We start from the raw sequence: 21,259 nt of genomic DNA, 5'->3' as shown, positions 1-21,259 counted from the left end.
TTTCTGAAGAAGGGTCCAGACCCGAACTGTCAGCTTTCCTGCTCCTCTGATGCTGCTTGCCTGCTGTGTTCATCCAGCTCTACACCTTGTTACCTCTGATGAATAGTGGATGTTGTTTGGATAAGACAAACTTTCTACTGTACCGTATAACTATTTTCTATGGTGATTTTCTGTAGTGCAAGGTTGCACAAGAACGCAATTGTGTTATATAAGAAATATCTGTACTTATGAATGCAATCCCATTCGGGGTGTAATTTTACAGATCCAACATATGCCCATTTACTGGGCTTACAAACATCTATTTTATATTGTCCTGCATTGTGTTCTGACTTGCAAACAAATCAATTTGTGAATGGACTCCAGAACAGAACCAATTCATAACCTGGGGACTGCCTGGACTGATTATTGCTAATAGTTCCTACAAGATATTTGGTAACAATTTGTTTTAACTATACATTATATTCATCATGCTTTCAACATATGAACCAATATTTGTGATCATTAACAGTACTCAATGAGAGTAGCTTGTAATAATGTGTTTCTAATGTTCAAATTTCTCAGCACTTTTGCAGCCCATGTTACCAGCAAAGCCCTTACAAGTATACAAAGAGATGGCATAATTGTTTTCACTGTCTTTTTATAGCTATTTAGAAATATGACAGGTATCATACAATTTTGTTTGTTAAATTAATGCACTTTGTCAAAATACAGTTTTGAAAATAGAGAATCTTGTGATCTGCTGGTCTTAATCAGGGTTAAGAAAAGATCCTGGGTGGCAAGTATGAAGAAGAGAACCTGTTGGCTTTCAATGGCCCCTGATTAAGGCCATTGTCAGTCCTCCTGTCCCTCAGGTCAATTGAGACCCTTAAAGTTTCCATCCCATGGACATTGATAAGAGGACAGTGGAGGAGACCTTTATGATTAGGACTCATGGAGAATGCCCAAGACAATGGTGCCACCAATTCTCAGTGACCACCCATTGCTGTCCTCAGACCTCACTTAACCTTTGTTCGAGTGTGCCCAGCCATTGAGGCATCCTCATCATTTATCTGCTGTCTCAGAACTGGCCATCACTAGCAGTGGCACTGCTAAGCTGCTGGCCCTCTGATTGGGATCCTGTCTCCCTTTCAGCTTCAGCAGAGAGACTTCAGCTGCCAACAGAAAATCCAACTAAAGTTAATGGATTTTCATACGGTAAATATAATACCATCTTTCAATTGTTGACCGAAGTTTAATGTAAATGACATCATTAAACATCAATGCACAATTAGGAAATTGGGAGCGTAATTCCTCTGGGACATTCTTGAAGAATTGTTTTCAATTTGGACACTTTTGCCTCACCTTGTCCCCAATCATGCTTCAGTCATGACACCTGGATTGTATCTTATGAGATGTTCTGTCAAGATTCAATTAATGAATTAGTGTAAAAAAAAGTAATATTGTTTCAGACATTCTGGAATAGACTGGAACATTTATTAAAAGGGTAGACCCTAAGGAGTAATTGCTATAATTGCTTGCACCCATTCTAAAGCCCTCTGGTCCAATTAAAAACACAGAAGTATAAGACATATCTTCTTGTGAGCCATTTATCTAGTTTTGGAAGATAATTCTATTCACCTGCCATCAATAGGTTCATTATATCTCAGTTTGTCCACTAGATAGACCATTCCAATCTTGCCGTGAAGGAAACTGTGCTGCCCAGTAGCTGCAAAAACCTGCTAACTCTTTATTGTCATAACTACGTTCATTCTGAGAGGGGGGAGAAAAAATCAGGTAATATTTTGATCATTAAGTAAACAAAATGCCCTCAGTTTAGCTGCTGTGACATGAATAAAATGTGTGTCACCCACATGAATAAAAGAAGTATTCATTCCCTGCAATGAGTTTTAAATTTATTATTGTTATATGCTACTCTAGTTAGATCATTTTTAATGACCATATAAAATTCTTCTATTATCTTTGAAACATGTTTAAATATTAATGCAATAGTTTGCAATTAAAATGCATGCCAAACATAACACTGATTTGCTTGTAGTTGAATCTGGGTGCATGATCAACCAAATCTCCCAGGTTCCAGACTGTCCTGAGACTAGATAAACAATTAAAGATGGACCCTGCAGAGTCTTGCCATGTGTATTTACATGGGAATTAACCAGAAAATCTAAACTTCTGATGGACAATTTTCCTTCTCCTGGGACCCTCTTTGAATATTGCCGACCCAGATCTAAAGTTGGAGACTTCAGACAGAACATAGAACATAGAACAGTACAGTAGAGTATAGGCCCTTCGGCCCACAATGTTGTGCCGACCTATTCTCCTACTAAGATCAATCTACCCTGCATACCCTACATTTTACTATCCTCCACAAGCCTATCCAAGAGTCGCTTAAAAGTCTCTCAAGCATCTGTCTCCACTACCACCACCGGCAGCACATTCCACACACCCACCACTCTCTGTATGAAGAACCTACCTCTGACATCTCCCCTATACCTTCCTCCAATCACCTTAAAATTATGCCCCCTTGTAATAGTCATTTCTGCCCTGGGAAAATGTCTCTGACTATCCACTCTATCTATGCCTCTCATCATCTTGTAAACCCTTATCAAGTCACCTCTCATTCTTCTTCACTCCAATGAAAAAAGCCCTAGCTCCCTCAACCTTTCCTCATAAGACCTGCTCTCAGTTTGGCAGTGTTTATCTAGGAAATGATTGACAGGCTAAAATCTAGTCCTAAATCTAACACCTAGTTTACACATCTGGGTAACTACACAACTGATCTAGACTAACCCCATTCCCAATACCTGATCTGACTCAACAGCTCCATCAACTGACCAGCCCCACCAGCAATAAAGATGCCCCCGAGCCAATTATGTACCCTAACCATCTGCGTGCCTACAAACACACCTCAGTAGTCACTCACCTACCTACCACAACCGTATGATCCTCATAGATAGTAGGAATTGCCGATGCTGGAGAATCTGAGATAACAAGGTGTCGAGCTTGATGAACACAGCATCAGAGGAGCAAGAAAGCTGACGTTTTGGGTCTGGACCCTTCTTCAGGACCCTTCTTCTGAAGAAGGGTCCAGACCCGAAACATCAGCTTTCCTGCTCCTCTGATGCTGCCTGGCCTGCTGTGATCATCCAGCCCTGCACATTGTTATCTCATATTATCCTCATACCTTTTCAAACACTCACCCCTTGTCTTAACATTTAACGACCAGACCTTTAAACTTCCCATGTGTCAGTTTTTGCCATTAAAAATAGGGACAGGCCCTCTTTACTGGGCTCTGTGTGGATTCCTGCACTAAGGAAGTTCTGGGATAATGCATTAGAAGTCAGGCATGTAACCAGGTAAGTATGCAATTTTCTGACTGACCTGCATTGGGCACAGCAGTTCCAACACTGATTGGAAGATTTTTGCACATTCAGGATTCCAATGAGCAATGATGTAAGTATTTACTCGATAAAGTTCAGTTGCTACAGTCCCCCTTACATCTGCTCATGGGCAAAACTTGAAACATAAACAAGAAGAAAATAATTAGAAAATGAAATATTTGAAAATAAAGTCCACAGAAGTCCACTGAATTACTAATGTCAGTTGTGCTTGATTGGGCTGTTGCATGAAGGACAGATACTTTCAAAACATTGTACAACATTATGGATAGAAAGTGTAGTAAGGATTTTGATTCAGTTATTGGTATTTCTCAGTTTTGAGTGTAAGTACACAAAGCTCAATATCATGTACCGAGTTGATTTTTTTTAACCTTTTTGTGTGCCTATGGTTTAGTGAGTTCCCAGCTGAGATGAAGAGAAACAAAGGACAGAGACCTGTTCCATCATGTTTCAGTTTCCATTGTACTGTTCTGGATTTCTGAAGATTTTCAATTATGATGTTGTTGTATCTGCCCATGGCTAATTTTTGGGGGTTAGTGCATGCTGGTTGCAGTTATTTTCATATTGGTCTTACCCACGTTTTCAGTACTAGATTCAGCTAGAAGTTCATCTATGCTGTTGCAAATGCTTGGGCTAGGAGAGCTGAGCACTCTTCTCCATCAGCATGTACAATGCACTTAAAGTGTGCACTGACTTTACAGCACGCAGTTGTGGAGAGTGGATGAAAATCTACTTAACTGTGTGCAAAATTAATGATCCAATGTGGAAAACTGCCAATTATGTCTCACTGCTATTGATGATTCTCACGCAAATTTTGTGGTCGTCTTGGTTTTAGCAATCAGGAAAGCTGTTTCTTGGGCTATGGAATAATTTATCTCCATCACCAGGATGTAAATTGTCACATGAATACTTTAGATGATATATTGCACTGACCGAGTTCACACAAATACAAGGCCCATTCATACAATTAATAAGGTCGTCACTTTGTCTCTGTAAGGAGATACAATAACATCAACTTTTTAAATGCTTTTTTTTTGTCTCCTCCTGCGTCCTATGTTCTCATTCTTTGATTTCCATTCTACTTCAGTATTTCTTTTATTTGTTGTGACAATCAGTATTAGTCAGTCATTCTACAAAGTTATGGTCCAAAACCATTAGTAATTGCAGCTTTCAGTCAGAAATATGCCAGCAGAATGTATTGATTAAAGTTCAGGCTGTAGAATCATTTTTGAGAAACCTATTCTAATGTCATGAGAAAATAAGTTAAAATCCATCGTGTGACAAATGTGGCAGACACGATCAGTGTATGGTTTAGGACCTTTATCTTTTTGAGGAAGTGCGACTTTAAATCCTGTAAAAATGGTTGAATGCATTCAGTGGGAAGATGGTGTGAAGAAAAACTAAATATGATGGAGATTAAGTTGTTTACAGTATATAACTAAGTGCAAACTTGAGTTACCTTTTCAGCTTGGACAATAGCAAGCTATTGACACTGCTCAGTTAAGAAATAAACTAAATTTCTGAGGAATGTATGATCCAATACACATTCTGTATGGATTTATTATGGAATCCATGAACTAACATGATCAACCAATGCATAAGGTTTGCTAATTATTAACAAAAAGTTTGTCAAATGCATATTGTTGTGACTATTCTTTATTTTACTAATACTGAAGACTATTAAAACATTAATATTTCATTACTTTATGTAGTATTAATACTGTCTATGATAAAAGTCATGTCTCCTATTTTCACAATGGTTTGAAAAAGGTCAGGTTAGCAGTTTTTGTGTTAAGGATGCTATAGTTTTATGACACCTTTACAATTAACTGATACAGTAACCACAGTTTTTTTTTTGAACAATAAAAGATTATGCTGTAGATTGTCAGGAAATGTACACCGAGTTCTTATTGGCAACTGCAATCATGTTCCCTGATATATTTTCAATGTCCTAATTTATTCATTCACTGTGTTTGCCAAAATGTGCATATGGCTGCTATGTTGAAATGATGCAAAGATTCTACAATTCAAGAGCCCAACCAACAAAACTCACACGGTTTATGAAATGAATCACCAGCTAACGCATTAAATGATTGCAAACGAGCAACAATACCTCCTCAACTTCAGGAGTATTTTGACAAATGAACAGCATGGCCTGTGCCTTCATTTACTGCCTCATTCATCATACGCCATACAGCTGCTAAGGATGGTCCAGATAATGGCAAAGAAATTCAAGTACTGCTGCAGTCAAGTGCTAAATGTGTGTTGTGAATGGATGCCGAAAGATGAGAGCTGGAGGCCTGCTCACCTCAGGCTTCAGCTGCACCTAGTTGGTGATTGGACATCTCTGATTAGCTTGCCAATTGGGTTCATAGGAAATTTGGCAGGTGGGTATTGGAGAGAGGAAGGAATTAAATGGGGGCATGCCCAGATTGATGACACTCTGCAGTACCTCGGTTAGAAATCCTGCTCCTCTTGGCTCCACAAAACAGAAAGATGAAAAATTCACTCGCCCTTCTTTGGGGGGACTACAACAGCTTCTGCTTGATTAAGCCACTGAAGACCTTAATGAACTGAGCAGAGCATGCATGAAACAAATATCATTCAGTTGGCAACAAATTCAGAGAGACTGTACAAGAGGTATAAGGACCTTTGTGTATTCAAGGTGCCTAATACCTAGTTCACACAGACTCAGACTTCCTGGAAACCATTGGCTTTCAATTTGGAATCTAGATGATATCTGGGGAAGATTAGGCTTCAGAAACAGAAAAAATTCAGCTGCCCAAATCTCCTCTTTCTCAAAAAGATGATTTTAAGTAGACAGTCCTAGTACCCGTAAGAAGTCAGCATCTGCTCCATGTTTAAAACTGACTTTTGTATTTTTTTTAGTATTTAAATTGATGGATGTGTTGTGTGGCATTGATTTTAAAATGTATCATCAATCCATATAAATAAAAGAGAATGAAGGAAACAAAATTACAACCTGTTATTTTCTACATTCTTTGCATCATCAGAATGAGTAGGCAGTGACAAAGGCAGCATCCAGACTTGCTTTCTGCTGCCGCACCTATACAGACCAACTAATACAGTACTCAATCTGTCACACATTTAATCTGCTCGATAGAGCACAGAAATGCCTAGCAGAAAAATTCCATGCATTGGAACACTAGTATTGAGCATAAATTGATATCGCTGACACATGGAGGAGGAAACATCATTGTTCACTGATTGTGGTTGTGTACTACTGGTATAAATCACGAACCTGTGCTGGGTACTTTGTCGTACCAGACATAAAGCACCAGTGGTTGAAGTGAGTTTGAAGCTGAATTATTGATTTCAGTTGCACTGCATGATGTTCAGGCCCCTGTAAATGGGAGGGGAAACCGGAGGAGGAGTTGCCTTTATAATAGTCCCAAAACCCTCCTGACAGCTAATTTAAAGCACCAAACCCTTGGAGCAGATAATTTGATATAACGCTGGGCAAAATTTAAACTGGAATGAATAAAATAAGCTCAAAGTTCTGGCTCTGTATCAGAAAAAAAAGGGTTCCAGTGCTAAATGAACTTTCAATTGTAATAAAATAAACTTTTTCACTTGTTCATCTGTTGGACAAGGGGCTAATGGAGCAAGAATTGACATATCCCTTCTTTGATGTCTGCATTCAGTTGAGATGTGCTGTTGAGGAAAAGATTCAGCAGAGATATCTGTTTCTGTACAGTCATCCATGACAGCTGTTGACAACTGTACATGTGTGAATATTTATATGAAGAAGGATGCTTTCCAATTAATTGGTTCTATGTCAATTTATCTGAACGCGCATCTGTAAAATACAGTAGGACATTTTGGTTCATTAAAAGTGCTATATCAATAAAAAATGTTGTGACTTGAAATTGTTTTTATCAGATACTTAACTCGGGTAATGGTGTATCTTTCCCAGAAAATCAAGGAATCGGCTAACAACAGATCAGCAGAGGTTTCAGAAATATAGGGATTCAATTTTTTCCAGGAGTTTTTCAAGTACCTTCCCTCACATTCTTTGTTAGAAAATTCAGTGCTTGCAATATACCATCCCTAATTTAGAGAAACATTTGCATTGTCCTGCACTAACAGTTTAGCACGCAACTCGACTCCTGAATGAAAATATCAAGCTGGTATTCCCACCATTCCGTCACTGTTATTACAAGTCTGTCTTCTTAGTGTCCTATTGGAGTTACATATTTTAACAATCTTCTTGCTCCCATTTGATTATCCTTCAGGTTTTTCTTCTTAATTTTCTTTCATACTGACCTTGCCTTTTCACAATAAATTGCTGTAGTTTTCCGATCTTTATATCTGGAGAAAATTGTTTTATTATTCACTGCATGAGCAGTAATGCTTCTTTGAGTATTTCATTCTATTCATCCAGCAAACAGTACCCTTCGATTTTTTTTTGCTGGAATACAATAAACTGTGGCCTTTTACAGTATCTTTTCTTAGATATTTAAGATCTCTGATCTATAGTTACCTTTACTGATTTTTAAACTTGGACAGGTCACTTTTCACTTTATTGTATGATTTATTTTCATCAAATACTCTTATCCTTAACTTGGATTTTTATTTTTGTCATTTAACTAGGTTATCTCGTGCAGATTTCCAGTTCCACATACGATGTCAGTATGACAGTAGTTCCAGCTATTAAGTTGCTGCTTGTATTTGTGGCATCGTGCTGTGAGTCCAAACATTATTAACACTCAGCTATTTGTGTTATAGCAAGACTGCATAAGGTGAGCTTGCATCCAGACTTTAGCATTGGAGCAATGAGTTACCACCTATGAGGGAGCATTCTGTGGCATCTATAGGTGGAGTCAATGCTTGGCACTAGAAAATGTCTGTAGCCTTTTCTTGCCAGTTTTCCTCAGAGCAAGGTCTCCCTGCCACTGGGAGTCCAGAGCTTCCACCAGTGCCCTGCTCTCCCATAGCAGCAGCTTAATTGTTACTGCAGCCACTTTAACACCACGCAACCACTCAATGGATGTGAATGCCTCATTGGCCAACCAGGTATCTGGTTGAAATGTTGCATAATTTAACATCAACAGGAGAAGTTCATAGTCTGGGAGTTGTATTTCACAAATTGTGCTGAAAAACTTCCAAGAGCAAAGATATAGTCATCTCCAGTATGTTAAGTGAGTTGTTGAAATATGCTGCACCTGGCTATTTTGTAAGAACTCAGTTTGTCCCGGGGGTCATGTATAGTGAAGTACCGCTTTGCATGTGGATTATTTTGACGTTCCATGATTTATTAGCCTGTTCGAACAGTGTAAGGCAGCTCACAAACGTAACTTAGTTATTAATCATCAAGGCCAAGATTGTTGCATTGTGTAGGAGGAGGCAGACAGTAACGTTGTGGCAATGTGACTGCTCTAATAATCCAGAGGCCTAGGATGTAGTTTTGAATCACACCATGCCAGATGGTGAAATTCAAATTCACTAACATTTGGAATTAAAAACCAGCATGATGGTAACTATATAACCACTGTCAATTGTTGTAAAAACACATCTGGTTCATTGATACCCCTTAAGGAAGGAAATCTACCTTCCTTACCTGGCCTGCCCTACATGTGACTCCAAATCCAAAGCAATGTGGTTGATTCTTAACTGCTCTCTGGGCAATTTAAGAATGGGCAATGAATGCTGGCACACACAATGATGCTCATATTCCATGATTTTTTTTTGAAAGCAATCCATCTTTCAAAGTTTGTTGCAGAGAAAAAACAAGACTCCTTTAATGTCATAATTTTTCTTTGATTCTATGTAAATCTCAAAATAATGTCCTAGAAGTGCTTTTAAATGAGACATCTCCTATTGGTTTGCTTATACAATAGAACCACTGTGCTGGGAGATTTTGCAGAAAGCCTATCATGCTATGAAGTTTTTAGTGTCATGCACTCAGGATTTATAGCTGAGAAATCCAGTGGAGATATCAAAATTGGTCAAGATTATGTCAGCAGCATGAAGCAATTGCATCACTTGTAATAGTTCAGTTAATTCTACCATGTGCGTTAATGCCAATACCAGAAGATAAGCAGCACAAAATAATTTTCCAAGTACACCCTAAGCAAAGGAAAGACTTGCTCAGAGGCAACGCATATTGAAAAAAAAAATATTCAATATTAAATATCATTGAGTGAACTACCCACCACCTGTGCTTTGTCTGAAACATTTTTTTTCTGAAAATTACTTCTAAAAGGTGAACAATTGCATCTAAGGGAAAAATATTTTAATGTTCTTTATTCGTTTACCCTGTTCTTCCAAACTCCCCAAAGAGATCCCGGTTGTACTTATAGTCAGACCTTTCCTTTGTTTATTGAAATTCTGTACAGCCATCTGTTATTATTTTCCTGATCCACCTTCACTTGCAAACAGCTCAGTTTGCTGGTATTAAGGTTTTGAGATAAGAACATAGACAGTTTACCTTGCTAGTAACCTCTATGTAATAAGAACTACCAATAGATAAGTTGCAGAGTTAGGTTGGAACATTATATTATAAATGATAAAAGAAAAACTTTGATTTGCAAATGTTAAATAAAATTCTGTATACCTCTGCAGCTCATAAATGTTACTTTTTTCTTTATTTACAGTGTTGCAAAATGACCCAAAACTTTACAGCATGAATGTGCCTCTAAACAGTTTTCCAACGGTATGAGAAGTTTTACACAATGACAGCACAACATGGGGCTATAACAGTTACAAATTGAAAGGTATATCATGTTAAATGTCAGGAAGGACAAGTCACAAAGGGAGATGTTGACTGGTTTAATATTGAAAACATACATATAATACTGTTTTAGCATAATATGGATACTGAACAAATAATTTTGAGTGCAATATTTGAAACAGAAGAGCAATTACAGTTGGATGTGGTTTGAAAAAGGAAGTAATTAAAGGAGATGGATTTGTCTGTCAACTAAGGCTAAGTATTTGTAAAGTTCGATAATGGGTATCATGCTTTTTGGGATGGTTTCCAAAAGAAGTTAATGGAACATGAATAACAAGAAGAGAGGAAAAAAAACAATCTTAATTTTCAGATTGGCTATTATTTAATCACACCTGTTAATACTACTAATGCACAGCATTTTGTCGATAGTGCACCTATCTCCACTTCCCCTGCTCATCAGAAGCAGGGAGAAGTGTTTAGTCTCTGGTGGTCCAATGGCAGAGAGCTAATCTGCACCCTCTTAACAATTCAGATGGCAAATGAGCACAAATATTTGTTAATGCCAACCAGAAATCCATTGTTTATTGTTGTATTTGTGATGTGGATGCTTTTCTGTTCCCTGAATCTTGAGTGATAGAGGGAAATATATTACATGCATTACTAACACTGGAAGATACTAGCCTATCAAATGTAATATTTGTAATGATACTTATCTCTCATTAAATAAAATTGGATTGAAATACATTTAATTTTGTTCTGCTGTCACCAAAAAAAAACTATTTCCATTTCCGACAGTCTTTTTCTAGTACTTGCTTAAAAATGAACTCATTTTACTAATTCCTCCAACTTTGATCTCATACTTAGGTATTTGCATGACCAAAGCATATACTTAATATTATTTTTCCTTCACAGATGCTGCCAGGCCTGCTGAGCTTTTCCAGCAACTTTGTTTCTGTTCCTTAATATCATTCTTCCCGACATGATGGGATTTACGCTGTGTATATAAGCCGTTGTCTAATAGAACACTGCACAAGGGACGAATCTTTCCTCTGTTGGTACATCTTCAATGCCCTTATGCAGCTACTTTTCCATAATCAGTCAAAAGTAAAATACCACAAATGCCAGAAATCTGAAATTTGGACAAAGTCCCGGAAATACTCATCACAAAATGCAGCAGAGAGATGAAACAGAGTTAATAGTCAGAATCTTAACAGGGGCCTGAGCAATGAGGGCAATTGTGAGGTTAGTGGCAGAATTGGATAAGAACTCCAGTGAGGTCCATCTCAGCACTGGGAGCATCTTGGTGTATTTTTCATGTTTTTGCTGAGAAACAAGGTGGGTTTCTTGCTAGGGAATAGTGTGTTGCCAATTAAGGGTGATTATAGCTTGTTAAATGAATTCTTAATTCCATGGAGTGTCTCAAAAATATTCAGTTTCCTATCTTATCAAATGTACTGAATGTTCTCGCTGTTGAGAATTCTCAACATGGAAGACAGAGCACGTACCTGTCAACTTCAGCTCGCTGTTAGTTGTGAAGAGTCTCCATGTTGCTCAGTATCAATAACATCTCTGGGCACAATCCATGGCTACCAACTGCATGTACCCATCCTCCATGGGTATTGGCATCTGACATTTGTCAAGCCCTCACAATCAACATGGCACCTCTCCAATCTACCTACAGGCCATTTAGGAAGCACAGACCTGCACGGCAGGGTGCATTGGTAACTAGCATTGAAAGGCTGCTGCAAGAGCATTTGAGTCCATATACCCATGTTACCTGCACCAATTCCTCCAAAGAGGAAGCTAGTCCGTCCTTCATCTGTTCTTTTTCTTTTTCTTTTTCTTAGCTCCAACTATTTATCCAATTTCTTTTTGTGCACTAATTTAAATCTATACCCAGTATTACAAATCCTAATTTACCTTTGTGTAAATGTTTTTTCTCCTGTTTCCTGTGTCTATTTATTCTGTTTAAGCCCTTCATAATTTTATACACCTTCATCAAATCCTCCCTGGCCTGTTGGCTCTTATGAAACAATCTCAACTTTTCTGTAATCCTTTATCCCTGGAGCCATTCTAGCAAATCTCTTCTGAATCCTCTACAAAGCCTTCATATCCTTCTAATGCCAAGAATTGAAAACTATAATCACAGTAGGTCAAATTATTTTGCATAACTTTAGCAAAACTTATTTGTCTCTACACAGTTATCTTTCTATTTATGAAGTCCAGATTTCAGTATGATTCACTTTACAACTATGGCTTTGTAACACAATTGCATACAACTTGTCATTCATATTATGCTTTTCCCTAAGTCAGAAATTTTTTTCTGTGGGGTACCCCTGAAATTTTCTCAAGGGCTGCTTTTTGCTTTCAAGGATAACTTTTTTTCAATCTGCCTGACCTATTTATTGGGGGATGCAAACACACAGAAGCAGAATTAGAATAATTCATCAATATCCTCAATTACCAACCCTCTGTTAAACTGAAGGCTACAATACATCGAGACAGCATCAATTTCCTAGAAGCCACAGGTTTTAAATTGCTGTATGACAACATCCATAAGTTAGCAATAGAAGATGTTTTAAAAATAACTGACAGTTCTACACAAAATCCAGGTATCACCATAAGCATGTCTTCTCCTACAGGTAATGCATTATCACTGGCTCGGCGAGCATGTCTACAACCTCAATGCATTACCACTAAATGAGCAATAAATATCAAATGAGCTTCCATCAATACATCCAACGCTGGAGCATTTTAATCAAATGGTTACTATCCCATTCATTGCAGTTATGATCTTTACCTCAGGTTTAAATTTAAGATTTGACGGTGCTGGTTGCAATAGCATCCATTATGTTTCTCCTCAAATTGTAGTTCCTCATCTTATGCAGCCTTAACCTGAAGATTACACATTCATTTCTAAGGAATTTATCACTTCAAGATTTCCTGGCCCCTGGTAGTTGAATATTCCTTTGTTGATCGGTTTAAAATTCTCCTTTGCAGCCTCTTTCTCCACTCACCTTGCAGGCTGAGCCTCCTTCATCTCCTCACTGTGAACCATCTTTCTTACCACGTCATGAACTCATACTTTCCCTTCACATTCCAATCTTGCCACCACCTCCTTTCCACTCCCAATCATGCAGCCACCTCCTTACTTCCCCCAAGTCCTGTAGCAAGAGGTACCCCCAGATCCAGCCAACAGAAATCCCTGAGGCTTGGAAACACAGTCAACTGCCTCCAATCCCAGAACTGTGACTGTTCACACCACAGGCACAACAAAGGGATCATCACAGACACTTGACTTCCAAGCGCATTTTTGATCACACTGTTTCTCTCTTGTGTTTGATGTAGATACATTCACTTGTGTAGTAGTACAACATATCAGCAGCAAATGCATGAGGGAAACAATATATTTATACTTTAGCTCCTTACAGATTCTTATCTCTCATGCAAGAAAATTACCTTGCTCTAATAAGTCTCAGAGAGTGGGGTAGTGGGTGGTTTTGTTGCTGGCACAGTCTGATCCACTCATTGACAGTTCAACGCCGGTAATTAGCATTATGTGCACCTCTACTTCCCAGGCTCTGTCTGGAGACACAGATTAGATAGTACAATTTCCTTCTATATTTTATTAAGTTGATACTATTTGAGGAATGATGAGGATGGGTTACCTTTAGTTCAAATATTTAAGCCTAAACTAAATTTATGGTTTTAGATTAATAAGCAAAGGGGCTAATCATGCAAAATAAGGAAATATGAATCAACACCGGTTTCACTGAAGACCAAATAAATAGCTAGAGGATATCCTTCAAAGGATAGTAAAATTAGTAGGTGATAATTTTTTAAATTAACTCAAATACTTCTGCTACATATTTCCTGAATTAGTTCTAAGACAAGCCTGCTCTACAATAGTCTGAAAATATGTAAAGGAATAATTAATCACATCTTTATTGAAGGGAAAACGCCTTCTTCTGAGCTTAATAAGCACATTATTATCAATGTATTCAATTTAAAAGAAGCACTTAAGAAATATTTCGAGGAAAATGATATTTTTCTAACAAATTACTTAATGACATGCTAGACTGACTGAAGCAATAAAACAGTTTGTATTGATTGATTTGTTACCAGTAGGATTGTAATTTCTATCGTTGTGATTTCTGTATCATGCAACAGGTAAAGTACGTTCAACAACTCAAAATTTTTATCAGAATATTTAAAATATTTACCTAATATTTAAAAGACATCTTATAGCTCAATGTCAACCCTGTCCTGGATATTTACTTACATGTAAAATATTCTTTCCAATAATAGTTTAGGGATAATTGTGGTGTAATGGATGTTCACTGATCACATGTGGTTGGGCAAAATTTACATTTCTTTTACTGTAGTTCATTATCAGCCAAATTAATTCAGACGTTTTGGTCAGATCAACACAACTTTATTTATTTCCCATCTCCTGTTGGTGGACTTTCTTCTCATACTATGGCAGTTGTTGTGGTGATGGTGCCTCCATAATGATGTCGATAATTCTCACTCATAAGAATAAAACATTGGGGCTCATGATGGACCGATTTACAACTGGGAGATGGGCTAGGAGGTAATGACTTTACAATGAATTTTCTTTTTCTGTCCATGATGGTAGAATTTTCAAGGCTGTGAAGATGCTGTGATTTTATGCATTGCATTTCGCATAGCATTCATTCACAGTCACAATGGATAAAATCTTCCCAGTTCCTGAACAATGCTGGAACTGAAAAGTCAATTGGTAAAATATAGCGCAATTGGAAAAATGAGATTCTTGACATCAAGAAAATAAAAAGCAGATATTCCTCAGTTTGTTATTTACTCAGGCATTGGAGAGAAACTAGACAGTGATAATTCCTTGTACGAACATTTGAGTGGGTAGCTGGCAACACCAGCTCACTAGTATCTCCTTTGGGAATCCATCTCTTGGCCAACATTCTGTATTGCTTAAAGACATTCTTCACGGGCTGTTACAGCCTACAGGTAGCCAGGTACCTTATCAAGTTTGGCAGTAATCAAACATCAAGGAGCAGTGTCAGAAGTCTGGTCCTTTGCCAGAAAGGGAGGTTGGTGAGGTGTCCTGAGTGAGTGAATGAGAAGTGCAGAAGGCAGCAAGGGCTTGGAAGAATGAAGTGGGTGAGAACCATTGAGGAAATACACAGCACGCAATATTGAGTGTGGTGGACCAGGAAGCTTGCTGGAAGGTGGATGCAATGACGGAGTTAGAGAGAAGGTGAGTAGCAGAGAGGAGATGGTGGCACATTCTTTGCAGAGTTCAGAAGTTCACGAACCTTCTTGTGACATTGCTGCATGTTCCTCTGGACCATGAATACTATACTGACCCAGGTGGCCACTTTGGATCAAACTGGCAATGTTTGACAGTGTGAGCAGCTAGAGGTTAAATATGGTAACGATGCATGAGCGAAACAGTGTCTGCGATCTGGTGAGCATTTTGCCCCTTGATGATGCAAGTTAGAAGGACAGTAGCACCATGGTGACATAGTGCATGCTTAATGAAGTGAGCGGTGGAGAAGCACAGGAGATAACTCCACTAGAACTCATGGAAAGTAGCCATACATGACACTGACCAAAACTCTAGGTAGAATTCAGCTTTATGTGTTAATAATGGAGGAACTGAATATTGAATCCTGTAGCTGGATTACATTAGCAAATGAATTGCTTTGTCCTGGCTTTATTAAGGGATACAAAATCTTAGTGGTGAAGATTTCATCATATTCCTGACTTAAGTCTCTTCTTTGTTCTTGTAACCAGGATGATGTCAAGACTGATCTTGCTACATTTTTGGTCAAAATGAACATAGGTTGTTGATGGTGGGGGAATTTTCTGACTGTGGTGTCGTTGAAGCTTATTGAAGCCAGCAACACCTACATCCTATGAATAAATGAAAAAAAAATTCTCAACATACTCACTTGTTTCAGGAAGTAATACATTTTAGAAAAAAATTATTGGTTTTTAATCTGTTCTTTGCAGCCACTTTGCAGGAACTTCCTGAGGAAGTGGTGGATGTGGGTAAAAATTAGTGTTTAAAAGACATTTGAATAGATACATGTTTAGGAAAAGCTTAAAGGGATATGGGCTAGGAACAGACAGGTGGGTCTAGTTTAGTTTGGGATTATGTTTGGCATGGTCTGGTTGGACCAAAGGGTCTGTATCCGTGCTGTATGACTCCATAGCTCTATCAAGGATGAAACTGAACTTGGCCAGCAGTGAAAAAAAATGACTGCAAATTGTCAGCACATTTTATATTTTCACACTAGAATATTGGTTGCTTGGGAGTATCAGGCACAAAATGAGCTTTACACTGACTGAGAATAACTTTTAAGGTTTATACTGGTTTTGGGAGCTATTCAGGAGATGAGGTTTTGAACTCCAACTTAATTAAGTTTAGAGTTTGGGATTTCCCCATTTCTTGCTTGGGTTGAAACTTTACAGTGTTTCAAGCTCAGGAGAACAGAGAGAGAGAGAGAAAAACTGCCAGAGGCAGTTAATTCCACCTCATAAACCATGCCTCCTGTTGGGTAATATGAAGTGGTATTGATTCGAAACCCTGGAGAAACCATAGCATTGCCCTGCCAAACTGAAAGAAGACAACATAGTGGCACAAAGGGAGAGGAAAGTAATTAAAATGATAATAAGATTACTCCAATGCTATTGATTTTTCCTCTATGCTTTGTTAGTGTATCATTGTTTATTGTTGGTCTCTTCATTGTACAGATGGCAAATGAACTTGGAAGTTCTTGCAAGTTGGCATCCCACAGATGATACCATAAAGTTTTGTAGACCGAACAATATATTATTTCATTTAACTAATTTTTGGTGTTACATGCATGCATTTTAGGCATCAGGCGATTTTGCTTGCCAATGTCGTTATAATGATGGTAACAGAATGTCTGAAATTGCTTCCAATGAAATGACTAATGAAATTAAACATAATTTACACATTGGTTCCATGCATATGAGTTTAAGTTAGCAAAGTAATGAAAGAACCAGCTGGCATTGGTATGTGCAGTAGTTACATCCAAAGCATTGCTGGTGTCAACATTTGCTCATTTTCCTGTTAGATTTAAACAATAGGATTGTCTTTCGAAATACCGGTCACTACAGAGTTTAAGACTTGAAGGAACTCACTGCCGTGTACAAAAAAGGTGTTGCCCTCAGCCCAATGTGACTTAAATCAATGTCAGAAGTGGTTTATTGCAATTTATTGAGTCAGAATCATGGTTCAATGGGCTGAAGTTGAAACCACAGGTCTAATTCCCCTACAGTGTGCCCCAGCAGTGAGTGCAACTGAGAGAATCCAGCCTTGTTTCTATTACAAGTTTAATTTCTTAGTAACTGTGTCTTGTTTGTCAGAGAGAACAATTCATTTCAGATCACATCAATGTAAAAAGAATAAAAGCTCATTTGTATGGAACCTTACAAAACCACATGTAATTCTCAAGTGTTTGAAGCCAATGAGGTACTTTTGAGGTGTAGTCACTAGTGTAATGCATAAAACAACAAGCTCACACAAATAATATCATCTGCTAGGAGCTGTATTTTAGATCGAGGGATTGGTATTGATCGGCACACTGCTCCCATCCTGTTCTTTGACAATGTGCTATGTTCTGTCTATCTGAAAGGGTGAACTGGACTTTGTCATCCAGCAATACACTACTCCTTCAGTATTGCTACTGGAGCTCTCCACCTTTTCTTTCGTGACTCAATTCTTTGAATGAGACTTGAACCTATAACATTCAGAATCAAGGCCAAGCATGCTTTCAACAGAGCCACAGCTAATGCCACTCAATAGATTAAAATAATGCATAACATAACAGTAAAAACAACATGGTTTCAGCTCTGTATGTGAAATAAATAAAATGTGGTAAACAGAATGAATGAGTGGAATTGGTTATATTTTTCATGATCCTTTTCATTTGAAGTTGAGCATGCATTTCACTAGATTTGTATGTTGTAATTCTGGGTACTTTCAAGATTAGATCTTATTAAGTAAAATTGCTCATGTTTCCCTCAATTTGACTGAAGTTTGTGAGTTCAATTGCTTACCAAGTATGGTACATTATATAATTATTCTATTCAGCATGATCTCCTCTATAATTGTACATGCGCAATCTGCATTACTGTGATGTCTAATCAAAGTGCTGAAATACACTGTGATTATGCTATTTTTCTGGAAAAAATTCTTGTACAATTATTTTGCAGATTGTACGTGAATGCGAATGATTGTGGTGAGGATAATGTTGAGAAAAGCAACATATAAATGGAGAAAAAAGTGACAATTATGCTAGGTCATTTAAAATGAAGATTTTTTTTAACCAAGGTGTTCAAATTATTTAAGTCGTTAGTTGCACTGAAGATTCTTCTCTTCATTATTTGTAGTGAAATAATCAACTTACTCTCACAATTTTCAGTTTTGTTGTAAATAATAGAGAAGATCTTCTTCCCAATTATCTCTTCATAATCCATGACGTAATTTGTGTTTTGAGTTGTTATACTTTGCAACAAAGGACATGATGCTCCAAGTGTAATTGAAATCCATTATTGTCTCAGTTGGTTATTCAATGTCTACGTTGTTGATTGAACTTTGAGCCAATGTACTGTAATTTTCATAAATTTCTGTTATCCTTTCTTTGGGATTTAAGCAGGTAGCAAGAGCCATTGGCCAAGATTGAATTCCAATGAAATTTTAACAGCAGAGGGAAGAACATAATTTCAGCAGTAAGACTATGGTGCCTACTAGGGTTAAACAACTTAGGTTCAATGAAGTCAGATAATGTCAGCCTGAAAGAAACTACGGACATTTATGTGGCATTTGATTAGACTGATTCATGCTGCAAGCATAAATAGTGCTGCAGAAGTCGAGGATAAGTACAGAAATCCATTTGGAGAGATTTGGTTCAATACAATGATTCAATTGGAAGCCTATTTTTCTGCATTACCGCTGCAATGAACATGCAATGCAAGGTCACCTTGCACCTTGTGTAAATCTTGATTGAATAGTGGTCTACCTTACTTGCTTTTGATTTCTCTATGTTTTTCAGTCACATGCAGAAGAATTAGACTGGTTGTGTATAATTTCCTAAATTTTACTTTATCTCAACATACTTATGTTAGTATTATTACAATTCTAGTATGTTTGCTGTAAATCTAGCTAACATTAGAATAGTTAAAAATATGTAACTGACAGAAAAATAAGTTTCTCATGCATATCATTTCATTCTATCTTTTTTCTCATTTCAGACCTTTCTTAAAAGCACATCTGTTTAAATAACGTTTTGATCATTTGGTCAAGCTCCTCTTTTTGGCTCAGTAATCATTTTTCCTGACACATCTGGGGAGTAGAATTTTGAATTTACTGTAATAATTATAGGTTTGTGATCATTTCTGCATGTCACAACTTGACTGATTATCAAACATATCTTACAAATCTTGCAGTACTTTTTAACAATCTGAAACCGTCAGGAGCAGACTTAAATTATAGTTCCATTTCTGTCAACTCCTCCACCACTTAATCGCTGTCAAATCATTTCTGACATCCAATTTGGAAGAGCCACAGTTTATCACAACGAAATATTGGCAAGGCCAAAACCACCTCTGCCTGACTCACTATGCCCTGGCCACTGACTACTTCCCCTCCACAACTAATGTCTCGGGTTCAATCAGACTCTCCTCGTCTAGCTGGATTCCTGGGCTGGATTTTATGCCCTTCCTGTGTGCCGTTGTCTGCAACTGGGGGGAGAGGTTTTGCATATAACATACGTCAGGTTACCTTTTCACCCTGGAGTTGACTTGCAGAATAGAAGGGGTGGATAAGACACTCACTACTTTGTCCGCCCTCAAACTTATTGACAGTCTTAAGTGACCAATTATTGCTTCTGCAACCATCAGGCATTGGCAGAAATGCCACAGTGACAAGGCCAATGTTTTCAAATTTTGTTGAACAAGTGGGTAGGACATACATCATCTGGTGGGGGTGCATTGTGCACAATAGAGAAACACCACCTGCCTGAAGATTTACCCAACTTTGTTCCTGTCCCCTGGCCTCTAAAGCATAGACCCTCTCCCCATCTTCTATAAGATCCCCAATCCCTTCCCAGTAAAAACAGACTATAATTTATAATCCATCTTCCCTGGGCGGGCTGACCGACCCCCACCCTTACTCCCCACCTACACTCTCCTTTACTGGCTCCAACCCCAACTCTTTGACCTGTCCGTATCCTCTCCATCTATCTTCTCCTTTATCCATCTTCCAACTGCCTCCCCCTCTCTCTCGATTTATTTCAGAATCCCCTTCCCCTCCCCCATTTCTGAAGAAGGGTCCAGACCCGAAACGTCAGCTTTCCTGCTCCTCTGATGCTGCTTGGCCTGCTGTGTTTATCTAGCTCTACACCTTATTCTCTCTATAATTTAAAACCCATCTCTTTGACCAAACTTTCCTTTGTGATTTTTTCAGTACTTCACTGTGAGATTATTTTCCATGTTAAATACTGTGGACATTAAGTGCAAACCGGTATCATAGTAAAAGTAAGAATAGCCCCCATTCCTTATTTTAATGCTTAAATGAGTGCTTATAAGCGGTAAATTCAAGGACAGTTTCATGGTCAGCATTAACAAGACTAGTTTTCAATTTTTTTTTGATTATTAATTTTAATTTAAATTCCACTTACTGCTGTAGTGGAATTTCAACCCACTCAAAAACATTGATCTGGATCTTTGTATTACTACTCCAGTGACATAACCATGACCTCCCCTCTCCAGATTTTGTAGCCATTCAGGTAAACAATGGTTATTCTGTCATATTCCTAATTTGAGCCTTGTGGAAAGCAACTGGGTAGCTTCAGAAGGTGAGCCACTTGTGAGAGAGTACCTGGTCTCGGCTCTATTCTTATAGCTGCTGTGAATATCTACTTCATAGTGTACGTACTTTAGGACATGACTTGTTATTTTAGGATTTAACATATTGAATGTAGAAAATGAAGTGAATGCAATTAAAACAAGCTGGAAGTTTATTACATTTCAAAGGTTGTTGACTAAAGCTGGAAAGGAAAGGTCATAAAATAGCAGATACCAAGGTGTAGAGCTGGATGAACACAGCAGGCCAAGCAGCATCAGAAGAGCAGGAAGGCTG

General features: G+C 38.0%; 1 protein-coding gene across 3 annotated transcripts in view; it reads left to right on the top strand.

Annotated features, from left to right (window-relative positions):
• LOC125486049 (chemokine-like protein TAFA-5) overlaps positions 1–21,259 on the top strand; it is a 320,982-nt gene that overhangs the window by 202,413 nt on the left and 97,310 nt on the right. Inside the window, exons 4-5 of one of the 3 annotated variants that reach the window (XM_048611858.1) lie at positions 8,010–8,102; positions 10,013–10,763. The exons of the other annotated variants lie outside the window; for them this stretch is intronic. Of the exons in view, the coding sequence (XP_048467815.1) occupies positions 8,010–8,054 (45 nt within the window). The 3' untranslated portion in view covers positions 8,055–8,102; positions 10,013–10,763. Of the gene's footprint in view, positions 1–8,009; positions 8,103–10,012; positions 10,764–21,259 lie in introns of those variants that run through there. 3 annotated transcript variants of the gene reach the window in all.

Source organism: Rhincodon typus, chromosome 25 (genome assembly GCF_021869965.1).
Source record: "Rhincodon typus isolate 14 chromosome 25, sRhiTyp1.1, whole genome shotgun sequence".
Lineage (NCBI taxonomy): Eukaryota > Metazoa > Chordata > Chondrichthyes > Orectolobiformes > Rhincodontidae > Rhincodon > Rhincodon typus.
This window is presented reverse-complemented; position numbering and strand designations above follow the sequence as displayed.